General features: G+C 40.4%; 1 protein-coding gene across 1 annotated transcript in view; it reads left to right on the top strand.

Annotated features, from left to right (window-relative positions):
- The window catches only part of ablim2 (actin binding LIM protein family, member 2), a 79,037-nt gene that overhangs the window by 21,409 nt on the left and 42,200 nt on the right, over positions 1–15,428 (top strand). Inside the window, exons 3-4 of the mRNA XM_053511829.1 lie at positions 4,710–4,893; positions 11,002–11,111. Of these exons, the coding sequence (XP_053367804.1) occupies positions 4,710–4,893; positions 11,002–11,111 (294 nt within the window). The remainder of the gene's footprint in view (positions 1–4,709; positions 4,894–11,001; positions 11,112–15,428) is intronic.

Consider the following 15,428-nt stretch of genomic DNA (forward strand, 5'->3'; position numbering starts at 1 on the left):
CTCTCTCTCCCTCTCTCTCTCTCTCTCTCTCTTCCTCCCTCTCTCCCTCTCTCCCTCTCTCTCTCTCTCTCTCTCTTCCTCCCTCTCTCCCTCTCTCTCTTCCTCTCTCTCTCTCCTTAAGATGTTGTTTTATTCATCAGGGCATTGATTGGAATTTCACCGACACGGCTCACCAAGAATCCTAAAGATAAAAACTCTTACTGTGCAATTAAGTAGTAAAAAAATAGCCATAATTATACATAAAATGTTCTTACTTTGTGTTTTCCAAAGTTGTGCGAAAAAGCAGCTTCTTAAACCTGTGAAGATCTGAATCACGCACTTCTTTTATTGCATCATACAAGTGTTACTCTTAGACAGGAGAAAACACATTTCTCACATGCATGCTTGGAATAGCCATCCACTTTATTAGGTACGCCTGGACATGACATATAGTTATCTCATGTCATGAGGCAGCAGAACCAAGTGTGTACAGAACCGTGGAGATAGATGTGGAGAGCTCGAGGTTAGGACATCAGAAGCAGGTTGAGACCACAAGGTCAGGACATCAGGAGCAGGTCGAGAGCTCGAGGTCAGGACATCAGGAGCAGCTTGAGACCACAAGGTCAGGACATCAGAAGCAGGTTGAGACCACAAGGTCAGGACATCAGGAGCAGGTTGAGACCACAAGGTCAGGACATCAGGAGCAGGTCGAGAGCTCGAGGTCAGGACATCAGGAGCAGGTTGAGACCACAAGGTCAGGACATCAGGAGCAGGTCGAGAGCTCGAGGTCAGGACATCAGGAGCAGGTCGAGACCACGAGGTCAGGACATCAGGAGCAGGTCGAGAGCTCGAGGTCAGGACATCAGGAGCAGGTCGAGAGCTCGAGGTCAGGACATCAGGAGCAGGTCGAGACCACGATGTCAGGACATCAGGAGCAGGTCGAGAGCTCGAGGTCAGGACATCAGGAGCAGGTCGAGACCACGATGTCAGGACATCAGGAGCAGGTCGAGAGCTCGAGGTCAGGACATCAGGAGCAGGTCGAGACCACGAGGTCAGGACATCAGGAGCAGGTCGAGAGCTCGAGGTCAGGACATCAGGAGCAGGTCGAGAGCTCGAGGTCAGGACATCAGGAGCAGGTCGAGACCACGATGTCAGGACATCAGGAGCAGGTCGAGAGCTCGAGGTCAGGACATCAGGAGCAGGTCGAGACCACGATGTCAGGACATCAGGAGCAGGTCGAGAGCTCGAGGTCAGGACATCAGGAGCAGGTCGAGAGCTCGAGGTCAGGACATCAGGAGCAGGTCGAGAGCTCGAGGTCAGGATATCAGGAGCAGGTCGAGACCACGAGGTCAGGACATCAGGAGCAGGTCGAGAGCTTCAGGTGGTGAGGAAACTGTGTGATTGTAACTGAGACTTTGCTGTTGGGTTTTGGGAGGTTCATGTCACCACAGCGTGTTAAAAACACGAGAACATTATTTGTACATGTGGTCGTCCGAAAGTAACCTTGCCGCTGGTATTCGTGAGCGTTCTGGCCGTGGCGGAGCTCCTCATCAGGGCCGCGCGGTACGGTATGTGTAAACCATCCGCACGTCTCACCGCGCCAGGGTATGAGCGGCTTAGGTGGACGCCGTTAACCAGCACATCTCCCACTTCATGATGGGAAACATCTGACCTTTGGCCCAATGTGACATGAAGACATGCAAGACAGGAAGGAAGCTGTTCACGCGCCATCCTGGTTTACAAAATCTTACGTTTACGGACAAGGCGACAATTTACGACATTTACGACGACATAGTTTTAAACGATTTCTTTCACTGTCAGTGATTTAGAGTACAAACGTGTTGTTAAATAATCAAATCTGATTGGTCGGAAGGTGTTGGAAAAAAATAACACGTGCATAATTAAGGTCAGATTATTGCGTGTGTGTGTGTGTGTTGAAAAATCAATAGAATTAAAACCCGGCCTGTTTTCCCAGGCTTGTCAGTGGTGTAATACCAGCTCCACTTGCATACCAGTGTGTTTATGTGTGTGTGTGTGTGTGTGTGTGTGTAGTATTCTCACTTTCGTCATCCAGGCGAATGCCAGAGGATTCTGTTTGCAACACGATAGCCGAGTCGACGCCGGCTCAGAGCCCCGCGCTTCACACAAGGAGTCAGAAGTGTCACCGCGAGCCGAGCGTGAGCCGCGATCTCATGACGGAGCATCAGACGACAGCGCGGGTTCGAATTAGCCGCAACTGGAGACGATTTATCGCTGCAGAGAAGCCGTGTGGCATGTGTGCTGCATCTCTCTCCGGAGATCGGGTGTGAATAAAAGGCCAGAACCTTTCAGTCAAAGGTGTTAAAGGGCGAGCGAGCGCACACACACCTGCTGGAAAACACACACTCCGGTGTTCAGATATACGGCGTCGCCGGCTTCCGTTCCTCCTCCTCTGTTTTCTTTTCTTGTTTGTGTCTCTTATCTCGACTTCATGTCTATCTTTTTCCACTTTCCACTTTCCAGTCCACCCATCCTGTCTTCTCGGTCCTGCACATCGATGCTCATAAACACAGCGACACTGATTTAGCTCCTGACGCGCTTCACATGCGGTACTGAGGTCATGTGGAGTGTGTGTGTGTGTGTGTGTGTGTGTCATGTGGAATGGAAGTGAAGTGTAAGACTGCAGACAACAACGAGAACTTCTCACTCTGATCGGTCACAAACGCACGTGTTATTTTTGTATAACAGCACGACCCGGACCTGGAGTCACGTGACCGACAGGTTTATATCAGCGCGCTCGTTATAAGACGTCATCGTCGCTATGGTAATGGCTCATACACAGACTTGTACAGTGGAAGTTCCACATCAGACGTTAAAGCAGTTAAGTTGTGTAAATTCAATTTAAAAAAATGATTAGCCTTGATTTTGTTGATTTTATTTTTCACGTAAGAGAGAGACAGAGAGGCTGGGAGGCCAGCTGCTGCAGGAGTAAATATAATGCACGGTGTGAAGAACAGCCCCGCTGTGTGTGTGTGTGTGTGTGTGTGTGTGAGATCACAGCAGGACTCAGGTTACACTGCAGCCGAACAGATTAGATCTCACGCTCGGCCAAACTTTAACTTTTTTTTTTTTTACTTTTATTTAGATAAAAAAACTTTTTTTAAGATATTATGAAGATTACAAAAGCAAACCTGTAAAATTCTGCATTAAATAAAAAAAAAAAAGTTGAAACATTTAGAAGATGTCCAGACAACAGTTTCTCATCATTTTGTAATTAAATTATGTTTTAAAAAACAACACTAAAAATAATTAAAATGATTTTAAAGGCTGTGAGGGATATTTCAGCTGGAACATTAACACACACACACTTTGAGAGAGCTCTGTGTATGTGTGTGTGTGTGTGTGTGTGTGTGTTTAAGACAGAGGGAAGTGTTATCATGGTTTGGACTTGGTTCAGACATTGTGGTTCAGGATTACCGGAGGTGTTTAACGATGTGTCTAATGTTCTGTACTGCTTTCTATCACGTTCTAGCAGCCGGACCGCAGTGAAAAACACTCCTGTCGCTTCCTGAAGAACATTCCTCTCTTATTGTGTGTGTGTGTGTGTGTGTGTGTGTGTGTGTGTGTGTGTATTTATTAGTGTGTCGCAGGGTACGTGGGAGCTGAGAGAGTGTAGGAGCCATGCCAGTTTGTTTTATTTGTTTGAGATGTGTATAGGGAATACATCCGTGTGTGTGTGTGTGTGTGTGTGTGGATTCTGATTGGTTAGAAGGTGTTAATTGATTTTTAATAACATGAGCAACATGTTTATATTTATTCTCATGTCTTAGTTTGACGTGATCGTATAAGATGAGGAGCTCAGTATGGATGGAAACTCGATCTCCTCTGAGGATGATGTCATCGCGCTGGGCGTGTATTGTGTTGTTGCTGTGGTTCCTGTTTTTGTGGAAAGAGGGAGATTGAAGAGGAAGGAAAGAGGGAGAGGGAAAGAGAGAGAGAGAGACTGGGTGGTGTGCGTATGTATGTAGCTTTTGCAGAAATAAAAGATGTGTTTGGGGCCGTTTTAGTTCTTATCCATAAGTTCAGTCAGTTCAGAGAAGTTAAAAACAGCAGTGCGATGGAGCTGGATAGTGGGGGTGGGGTTAGTAATGGTGTTGAGGGTGGGGTCAGTAACGCTGGCGTTGAGGGTGGGGTCAGTAACGCTGGTGTTGAGGGTGGGGTCAGTAGCGATGGTGTTGAGGGTGGGGTCAGTAACGCTGGTGTTGAGGGTGGGGTCAGTAGCGATGGTGTTGAGGGTGGGGTCAGTAACGCTGGTGTTGAGGGTGGGGTCAGTAGCGATGGTGTTGAGGGTGTGGTCAGTAACGATGGTGTTGAGGGTGGGGTCAGTAACGCTGGTGTTGAGGGTGGGGTCAGTAACGCTGGTGTTGAGGGTGGGGTCAGTAGCGATGGTGTTGAGGGTGGGGTCAGTAGCGATGGCGTTGAGGGTGGGGTCAGTAACGCTGGTGTTGAGGGTGGGGTCAGTAGCGATGGTGTTGAGGGTGGGGTCAGTAACGCTGGTGTTGAGGGTGGGATTAGTAGCGATGGTGTTGAGGGTGGAAGAAAAAGTTTCGATTCTAAATATTTTATATGTAAATGGTTTATTCTAGGTGCTGTAGAAGAGCCTCAAATTGCTTATTAGAATCTTTTCTTGATGCTTTTACAAACAATGACGCTCATGTCACTATGGTGTGTGTGTGTGTGTGTGTGTGCAGAATGTGGCTGCGACCTGGCTCAGGGAGGTTTCTTCGTGCGGCAGGGCGACTACATCTGCACTCTGGACTACCAGCGGCTCTACGGGACGCGATGCTTCAGCTGCGAGCAGTTCATCGAGGGCGAGGTGGTGTCCGCGCTCGGCAAGACCTATCACCCACGATGCTTCGTGTGTGCCATTTGCAAGTAAGACACACACGTACAATCTTCCTCACTCACACACACACACACACACACACACACACACACACACACACACACACACACACACACACACACACTTTTTGTTTTTCTGCTTGTTCACCAGGTGTGTGTGTTACAGGAGCAGAACCATTTTCATCTCCTGAGTGTAATGAGATTTTCCCACAATGTTCAATTTATATTTCCTGCCTCTTATATTTCTTCCTCCATCTCTCTCTCTCTCTCTCTCTCTCTCTCTCTCTCTCTTTCTGCATTAAACATCACACACGCTTACACACACATCTCTTGCTTCTTCTATTTTTTCCTTCTCTCTTCTCTTATTAAGTTAGCTTCTTTACTGCTACATATCAGTAACCTGCTTTTCTTTGATCTGATCATGTTTTAAAGCTATGAAAGCTTCATCATTATGAATTTTCTGTTGATTTTGCTTAGTATTTTTTTATTCATTTATTTGATACAAACACACAGTAGAGAGTTACTGCATGATTTTACTGTGTCTCATTTTGTCATTACAGCATCACTCATATTGAACTGTACATAATTATAATTTACCATGCCTGCCTGTACACATAAGAAGAGTATGATCTGTAAGAAAGGTTTCATTATTTACTTATTTCATCAATAATGATCTAAGCAAGTTTAATTATGATTCTGCAATCTCGCACTTCTCCACTCCAACACCACTCCATCCAGCTGTAAAATAACCGAAATTATTAGGGCTGTCAAAACGCAAATTGGTCATATGGCCGAGTTTGACCCTGATGGCTTCCCATAATAGTAGCGCGGTTACCCGGTTATCAAGTGTGTGATAATAAGGGGTTAATGTGCTGAGCAGAGTGTAGTTTTATTATAAAAAACTCAATCTTGATTAATCACAGTCCATGGCGCTGATTAACTAGATTAAAAGTTTTAATCGATTGACTGCACTAGAAATTAACTGGCTAATGTTATAAAGAACGTGACGAGTAATTGCATAACCACTTGCATGTGCATTTTACTTGGTTCAACATATAAACCTGGGGAAAGTGTGCAAAAATGTTTTATGATATATTAATAAAAAGCTATTTCCTCATTTCAGTATTGATATCAGCAGACATGCCTCATGACTGATATTAATAACAACATCGATTTAAATAAGATGAAGTTATCAGGATATCATGCTCAGCTTGCATCCAGTTTGTTTTGAGGTCGTTTAAAAGTACCTTAGTTTGGTTACATTTGAGATGATATCGCGTATCAGAATTCACATGCTTTACAGCTAAATGTTTCTGCACAAAAATTCACAGAGGTATTTGGTCTTCTTTTATGAAACATACTGTTCTTCTGATGTACTGTAAGGACATTATACCTTCTATCCATCCATACTATCCATCTTCCTTCCTGTCTTTGTAAAACATTTTACAATAGAAATGGTTATGTACATCACACACTTAAATGTAGTGCTGAAAAACAGCCACCTAGTTTTTTTTTTTCTTTCAAGCCCAATATGGTAACATGCAGCAACAATGTGATTCACACCCTTAATGCTTGTCGCTGTTCCTACTTTGACCACTAGGGGCAATAATAACTTTACTAACTGTGAACTAGCTGTGAACCTACACTGTAAAAAAGTTCTTCTGGACTAGTTTAGGTTTTACATATCAATAATTTTTCTAATCAGTTTAAAATAATCGTTAGATTTTTTTTTTTACTTTTTCAAATTTATTTGACTTGTTTATTACTTTACGTTTTATTATATTTTGATTTTATTTAATATATTTATTTTTACTCAAATGGAAATTTTGGCCTGAATTTAGGTATATTATGCATTTTCTTTATACATTATCCTTTTCAGTGTAATATTCCACTAATTATCAGATCAATGAGAATAAACGAATTTATCATCTAACTATCATCAGAACAGACACACCTGATTTGCAATAGATGGTAAACATTCTATTCTATTCTATTCTATTCTATTCAGTAGGTAAAGTTTAGCCTGTAAACACTTAATCCAGTCGTCTCTCTCTCGTTGGAATGATGTGTTTTCTTTGAGTCTGTAATATTATCCGATGTTTCTGGAAGAGAAGTCTAGCATTCCTAGTGAGCTCTAAAGGTCCACCTGCACTCTTTTGTTGTTTAGAGCAGTATGTGCTTCTGAGATTGCCACATAATTACAAAGAACATGAAGAATAGAATGTGAAAGTAGTTTCCATGAGTTGATGTGATCCATTTTGGGTATCTTCTCCTTTTGAATGTATTGAATGTTCTCCTCCTTCTTTTGGTATATTTTCAGCTGAATAAACCCTCCTTTAAAACCCTTCTGTAAAACTTCTTTTAAAACCATTTTATGATTTTCTCCCTAATTTAGTCGTGTCCAATTCCTCCCCATCACTAGGGGGCTCCCACATTTAGGCTACTTTTACCACTCAGTCGGGAGGGTCGAAGACTTTCACATGTTTCCTCCGAACCACGTGACCCCAGCCGACCACCTTTTGGAACTGCCCACTCACGCACCATTGGGGGCAGTGTAACACACTCGGAGGACAGCGCTATACTGCTCCCTCCGCTTGCGTGAGCTCACAGACACCCCTGATTGGCTGTAGAGCCGTGATTAATGTAGGAACACAAAGAACCTCTCATCTCTCCACTCTAAGAGAGCTCGGCCAATCAGCTCTCTCTAGACCTCCAGCTGCGAGAGGTTACAGCATCACCTGGGAATCGAACTTGCGATCTCCAGATTATAATTTCAATCGAATTGAAGAAACAGTGTCCATTTACCCACAGCTCCTGTTGCAGAAGGTCTAGGCAGAGCAAATCAACTTGCAATTTTTCACCTCAGTTTAACCCTTTAACTTTAATCTTAACTTTTTGGTAGAGCACATTTTGAGTTATTGTATTTTATATACTGTATAGAAAAAATGTGTTAACCTTAACTTGGTTGGGCTGTCTCTGCCACATGGTTGAGGTATGCTATGCTATGCTAAACAAACAAACAAAAAAACTAGATGTGTCTTTAAATAACATACTACGAGAAATATAGCTGATCTACTGCTTTGTAATTTTAAGATGTTTTTTGAAATTTCTATTTATTTATTTATTTACAGTATGTGGAAGTATTCTTTTACCATGAAGTGACATCTCAACCGTTTGGAAGAGGCCTATACTGAGGTGTATTAAAATAAAAAAATAAATAAGTTAGCACTTTCGCCTTGCACCTCCAGGGTCATGGTTCGATTCCCGGCCAAGCTCGATTCCCGTCTCTGTGTGCATGGAGTTTGCATGTTCTCCCCGTGCTTGGTGGGTTTCCTCCAGGTACTCCGGTTTCCTCCCACAGTCCAAAGACATGTAGGTAAGGTTAATTGACGTTCCCAAATTGCCCGTAGTGTGTGTAAGTGTGTGTATGTGTGTGTGCCCTGCGATGGATTGGCCCCCTGTCCAGGGTGTACCCCTCCTTGTGCCCTAAGTCTCCTGGGATAGGCTCCAGGTCCCCACGACCCTAAATACAGTATAAAGCGGTATAGAAGATGACTAAGTGAGTGAGTGATATTTATTTTTAGTTTGTGGAAATATGTTGAGACTTTTACCATGAATTGACATCTCAACCGTTTGGAGGAGGTCTATACTAAGGTATACTGTATTAAGTAATAAATAAAAATAATAAAAAAATTTAATTTATCAATTTATTTATTTTTAGTATATGGAAATATGTTGATGCTTTTACCATGAAGTGACATTTCAACCGTTTGGAAGAGGTCTATACTGAGTTGTATTAAGTAATAATAATAATAATAATAATAATAATATATATTTAAAAAAGAAAAAATTAAATTAATTTTTACTATGTGGAGTTATGTTGATACTTTTACCATGAAGTGACATCTCAACTGTTTGGAAATTGGTATTTACTGAGGTGTCTTATAATAATAATAATAATAATAATAATAATAATAATTTATTTATAAATTTTTACTATGTGGAAATATGTTGATACTTTTACCATGAAGTGACATCTCAACTGTTTGGAAGGGGCTTACTTGTATACTGAGGTGTATTTAAAAAAAAAAAAGAAGAAAAAAGAGAAAAAAACATTCTTTGTTGTTATTATTATGTCTCTAAGAAAAGAAACAATTAAAAGAAAAACATTCCCGTTGCTTGGCTCTTAGTCAGGACGTTCAAGTGTGACAGTGAAATAATTCCGAAGCTAAATTACCCGAGTGGTAAATCGTATCACCTTTCTGCCGGAGCACTCACTGATGAAAGAACTACGCAGAGAGACATAAAGCGTCCATTCACTGCTGCACTGGCTGACATTTCCACCAGTTAAGTTTGTCCAAGAAATGCTGCAGCAGGTGCCAACATTTATTGTTATACCGTGAGTAGTTGGCCGTTACATAGCACTGAGGAAAAAAGCCTGCTAAATGTGTTTGAGTGCGAGAGTGTGTATGTGTGAGTGTGTATGAGTGAGTGTGTTTGCAGTACGTCACCTGAAAGTAGATGTTTTCTTTTTAAACCTTGGGAACTCTGTGTCATGCAAACCTCCTCCATCAGCCAAAGTGTGTTAAGATGTTATGCAGCGTCAGGGTTTCCATGACAACGAGAAGCTTAAGACTGAATCTTGTGAAATGTATCTAATTTTTCTTCACATTATTAAACCAAAACGGGTGGACACAGAATTAAGCGGTATAGATGATGAATGAGAGAGCGAGTATTAAACCGAAAATAAGATTATTAAACATATTGCTGGACGTTTTAACTAATTTGAAAATTCTTTTGAAAAATTTGCTTCTGTCTACTAATACAGTAAACGTTTAAAGACAACGGATTGTACTTCTTGTTAAAAGTAGACTTAAGCCTTAGAGCTCTCCAAAATGTGTTTGTTAACATTCCATCTAAAATCACGCGTTCTGGCGTCCCTAAAATTCCTTCCCCTTCACTCCTGTTTCAAACGCACTGTTTCAGTGTCTGCAGCTTTAAATGCACATGATGCTCCTCATCACCCTTATCAAACCCCGTTGTCAGAGTGCAATTTGTCTAGCCAATCAGAATGCAGGAGATGAGGAAACTGTTGGATGAGGACCTATGCAAACAGAGCCCCCCCCCCCACCACCCCTGCTTTTTTTTTTTTTTTTGGCTTGGTATGATATCATACATGGTGGGGAAATATGAACGACATGTACAAGCACATTTATCAACAAAAATGGAACAAGGAAAAAAAGGGGAGAATGTTTTCTTTCTCATACAAAGGATTTCTCATATTTTTTCCTCTGTGTACAGACATGCTGAAGGCACTGATGAAAAAGTAAATATTGCATAATAGGTGCCTTTTAAAATGCAAGTAGAACAATAAAAAATGATCAGAAATACTTCAAAAAATTGTCTATTTGTTTTATTGGAATCTCATAACAGGAAAAACTGACTATTTGACAATAATCAAGATATTTTATTTGCTTAGGGTATGAGTTGGGGGGGGGGGGCACCCTGGACCAACCCACTGCAGGGCAAACACACTATGGGCAATTTGGGAACGGCAATTAGACTAATCCGCATGTACTGTACTGTATTTGGACTGTGAGAGGAACCCCTCCAAGCACAGGGAGAACATGTAAACTCCACACACACACACACACAGACAGACTCGAACCCGGACCCTGGAGGTGTAAGGCGACAATGCTACCCACTACACCACCGGCGTCACAGTGTGAGTCTAGAGTCAAGTCAGCACATTCAGTCAGCATGTGTTTTTGACATTTTTTTTTAATAATTTCCGTCTCTGCAAAAAAACATCATCCAAGTTTGATTATTAAACTGACGAGTGCTGTGACTGCGGAACCCTTATAATCATTTATAGATTTTAATGTTTGTAAAATAAACTGTGTGTTCTGATGGGTTTATTTGACACACGTGTGAGATCAGTTTATCAGATCTTGTATAGCGATCAAGATCTCAGTGGGATTATTAACGCATGATTGGGCTGCGTGCAGATGTAGCTGGTATAACCTCTGACTGTGTGTGTGTGTTTGTGTTTGACCTAGACTTTGTTGTTTCTCCTTCTCTCACTCCAGTGCTGATTACTGTCCCTCTGTCTCTTTGTGTTTCTCTGTGTCTTGGCAGGCAGCCGTTTCCTGCGGGCGACCGCGTGACGTTTAACGGGAAAGAGTGCATCTGTCAGAAATGCATCGAGCCTCAGCCTGCCAACAGCACAGCACCCCAGGCTGTCCACAGTGAGTCCACGTTCTCTACCCCCTCTCTCTCTCTCTCTCTCTCTCTCTGAAACTCACACACACACACATACTGTACATCAGAGCAGGGGGCACCATCAAGGGCACAGAGGTGTCCCAATTATATTAAATTTTCAGTCTTACCGAACCTTTTAGTTTCTTTGCTCATTTGTTCATTATCATTTATTCTTCGACCCTTAGATGATTGAGAATACAGTGAGTCCTTGACTTACGAACATTTCTGCAGATACGAACAGACCGTAGTTCGCATAAACTGTAACGTTTGTAGATACAAACAAATTGCAAAAGTACTGTAGCTCACGTGTATTGTAAAAAAATCGACACTGTAGTGCAGTAAAAGCTATTTAAATCCTCTTACACCTCTAAAAAAATAAAGTATTTTTAAAATTACTTTTATATATTTTTATTATTATTATATACAGTATATATTTATTATTAATTCCTGAAGCCATTTGAAAAAAAATATGTAGAGGAACATTTTCCTCTAGGTTTCGAACCAATCACATACAAGAGTGAATTCTTTAAACAAATCATAACGCAGGAGGTGGGATTTCAAAACCTTACACAAACTTGCTTACTGAAAAAATTAAAAACAGTTTTGCAGTTGATCTTTTTATGTATTGAAATAATCTTTGTTGTAATCCATCAACTGCTTAATCTCAAAGATATCTTTATGTTTCATAAATTGGAGGACCAGAAACCAGTCTCAGAAAATTTTCTGTAGGTATGTACTGTATGTCTTTAAATAATTGACTGAATCTCCTGCAGTCCTTAGATCTTCACCTGAAGTTTAATCTGCACCACCAGTGAATCTAAATGTTGAGTAAAAGTGATGTTATAAACAGTTATGTGTGGGATTTAATAATCTACTGTAAAATAATCTACTAATGCGCTACTGTCTCAATGTAAACAAACACCTGCACCAATAGATATTAATTAGAAAAGATAAAGTGAATATTTTGACTGGGATTAGTTCATATTTTCACTTTGGCTGAAATAACAGCGCTGAAGTGGTATAAGTGAATTTTAACACGCTGGAGTGGTTTTAAGACAAAACTTCATCTTTATCCTTTTATCTACTTTTTCCATTTCTCATCTGTGATTCACTCTCCGATTACCGAACAGGGAGTGTATTTGTCTGAGCACCAAAGAAGGACAACTTAGTGTAAACAAGGCGTAAGATACTCAACCTTACAGAATGGGATTTCTTTGTATTAATAAGTTAGACAGAGAGTTCTGCTGTATAGAGAGACACACAGACATGGACGTGGGCTTCAACCTCAAATAATAATAATAATAATAATAATAATAATAATATCACTGATTACATTAAAGACCAGCAGATTATTTTTAGATTTAAACTCTTTTAACTCTTTCTACAAACTCTTTAACCGTCAATATAATATAATATTTATTATAGAGGAATTTACAAAAATTGTGCAAAACTGGGCTAAAAACACAACAAAAATTTCAGTCCCATCTTGTTGCTCTAGGTTTCTAAGGAATCATAAATGAGACTGAATTCCAATCTAACCGCAGAAGACGGAACCTCACACTAATATTATACAAAGGCTTTCTTAGCAGTTTATTTAGTTATTATTATTATTTGGCAATAAACAAAAGCAAAGAGTTCTTGTCTATCAATGACTCTTTTTTTCTTTTCTTTCATATTCATTTTCCTTCTGTCTCCCTTAGATGCTCAGTAGAGTTGTGTTTTATTAAGATATATGCCCTTATTTGGACGGCATGAGTTATAGTTATACAGTAGGAGGTGAGGTCAGTCCAGGGTTAGAGACCAGAATCCTCCACATGTCACATCACAAAAAGAGAGAGAGAGAGAGAGAGAGAGAGAGAAAGAGAGAGAGAGAGTGCATTAGTCACATGATTCTGTTCTGGATTGTCAAGTTTAAAATGGAATATCCCAAAAGGAGAACCGTCTGCACTCAGGAAGTGACTGACAGCCCTGATGGATCATGTTATATGTTACATGTGTCATGTTATAACAGAGTGACGATCTCATTGGTAGCTTTTAGATGACACCAAGTCAACACCTTGACAATGAACGATGCTTGATTATCCTGGAAAGAAAAAAAAAAAAAGAAAAAGATTGATCTAATTTTTGGAAAAATGAATAGAGGAGTCTGGGAGTCACCGCAGCCGACATGTTAGGATGTCCCTCTCTCGTTCACTTTCTATTTCTGTCTCTCATCACTCAGCAACTGCACTCACACATACAGTATAGAGCCTAAACCCACCCCTAAATACAGTTATTAGAGTACTGTGTGTGTGTGTGTGTGTGTGTGTGTGTGTGTGTGTGTGTGTGTGCGCACTCCCATCTGTCTGTTCCACACATCCTGGCACAAGTTACTATTACCTGCTGCTTCACACACACACACACACACACACACACACACACACACACACACACACACACACACACCAGCCACTGTAAGTTGCGTGTACATCCTGGAGCCTTTCAAAACTAGTTTGCGTCAGTGTTAAGCCAAGCGATGAGAGTTTACTTATTTTGTGCACGATTTACTGAAGACAGAGCACCAGGGGGCCCAAGAATGTCAGCGAGGACGGCAGCAAGAAGAAAAGGGAGCCGCTTTCAGTTGGGTTTTTAAAGCAGCCGATGCCAAGGGGAATCAGAAATTAAAATTCTAATTTTATTTGTCACATAGACCGTCGTCATACACAGTATGTAATGAAGTGAAATGCTTTTACAACCGCTGATGACCTAAAAAGAAAGTTTCTGTATGAAGTAAGGGAAATAAGAATTTTACAAATTAGAAATATAGAGAAATATGGAAATAAACTTTAGCTGTGAAAGACACTTAAATTTACATTATGTACAAATAATAAAATAATTAAAAATCAAATAAAATAAAAATATGAAAAATATAATAAAAAAAATATAGAAAAGTTTAATTAAGGTTAAGTGAGGTTTAATGTCTACTTATTTCATATTTTACTTCATTTACATTTCTTTTCCAAATGTTTTTTGATTGTTTTATATACACAAATATGATTATAGTGTTGGAAATAAGTAATATTTGTTATATATTTTTGGGTGGCCGGAACGGATTATCTGTATTTACATTATTTTCTATGGGAAAATACGTTTCACAATACAAAATTTCACTTTAAGAACCCGCCGTCGGAACGGATTAAATTCGTATGCCGAGGTACCGCTGTATATGTACATATTTCACCTCCTGTCATGTCTCCACACATTAATATATAGCACAGAGTTTCATTGAATTTAATTCAATTGAATGCTAACTAGTCTGATAAAAATTTCCATTACAGCAATTTAATTCCTGCACGTCTTCACAGATCGTTCATCTTCTCCAGATTTCCAAACATTCCGTTTCAGCGTTTAACGTCACACTTCTGACTTTCTTTTCTAACTTTTGCAGGCAAATATAACTTCCCGTGTTCAATTTATTCTTTATTTATTCTTGCTCTTTGCGCTCAGTCATGTATTCCTGACGATCACCAAATGCTGCGGAAAAGGATTCATACAAACAGCTGTGCACTGAATGCCTTTATCTACACGGTGTGTGGTGTTTTCACTAGAAGCTTATCAAAAGCTGATTAGTCTGATTAAAATCTCTATTACAGCATCTACAGCCAGGATAAAGCACATTCTTATGGCAGCAAAATGTTGGGAGTGTGTGTGACGCGGCTATCTAAGTTTAAGACTTCTATAATGACATGAAAATTATATAAAATGACTTCTATAATGACATGGAACTTATAAACGCCGTACAAAAGTCCTGGTTTGACTTGAACGCCCCTTGTATAACCTTATGTCAAAAACAACATTCGAACCTCTTTAGCGTCTGTAAATAAAGAGATAAGAGGTTCTTGCAAAAATACCCTATTAGTTGCAACCCGATGCTTTAAAATCCGTCAGGAATTTTATTTAAGGATGGGACTGACGTTAGCTTAAACATTCTTTATTTCTTACTATAATTATTATGGCTTAGCGCTAAAAGACAGGGAAACCGAACCCTGTGAACCAGTGTAACTGTAGCACATCTTTAGACCTGTTAGCAAAGCTAAACGCCGCTCCCGCTGCAACGACAAGACAATTATACACATCTTAGCCATATTCCGAGTGTTAAGCTTATTACAGAGAACTCGATACCATGTGATGTTCGTCAGCCTGTGTGACTTAAAGGTGTAACATTAGATTGCGGCACTGAAACATCTCACGCTGAGTTGTTAGCTGAACAAAGATTGCTAGCTGAAACGTCTCCGTAGAGAACTTCTCATCAGTTAGAAGACGAC

Source organism: Clarias gariepinus, chromosome 14 (assembly GCF_024256425.1).
Source record: "Clarias gariepinus isolate MV-2021 ecotype Netherlands chromosome 14, CGAR_prim_01v2, whole genome shotgun sequence".
Lineage (NCBI taxonomy): Eukaryota > Metazoa > Chordata > Actinopteri > Siluriformes > Clariidae > Clarias > Clarias gariepinus.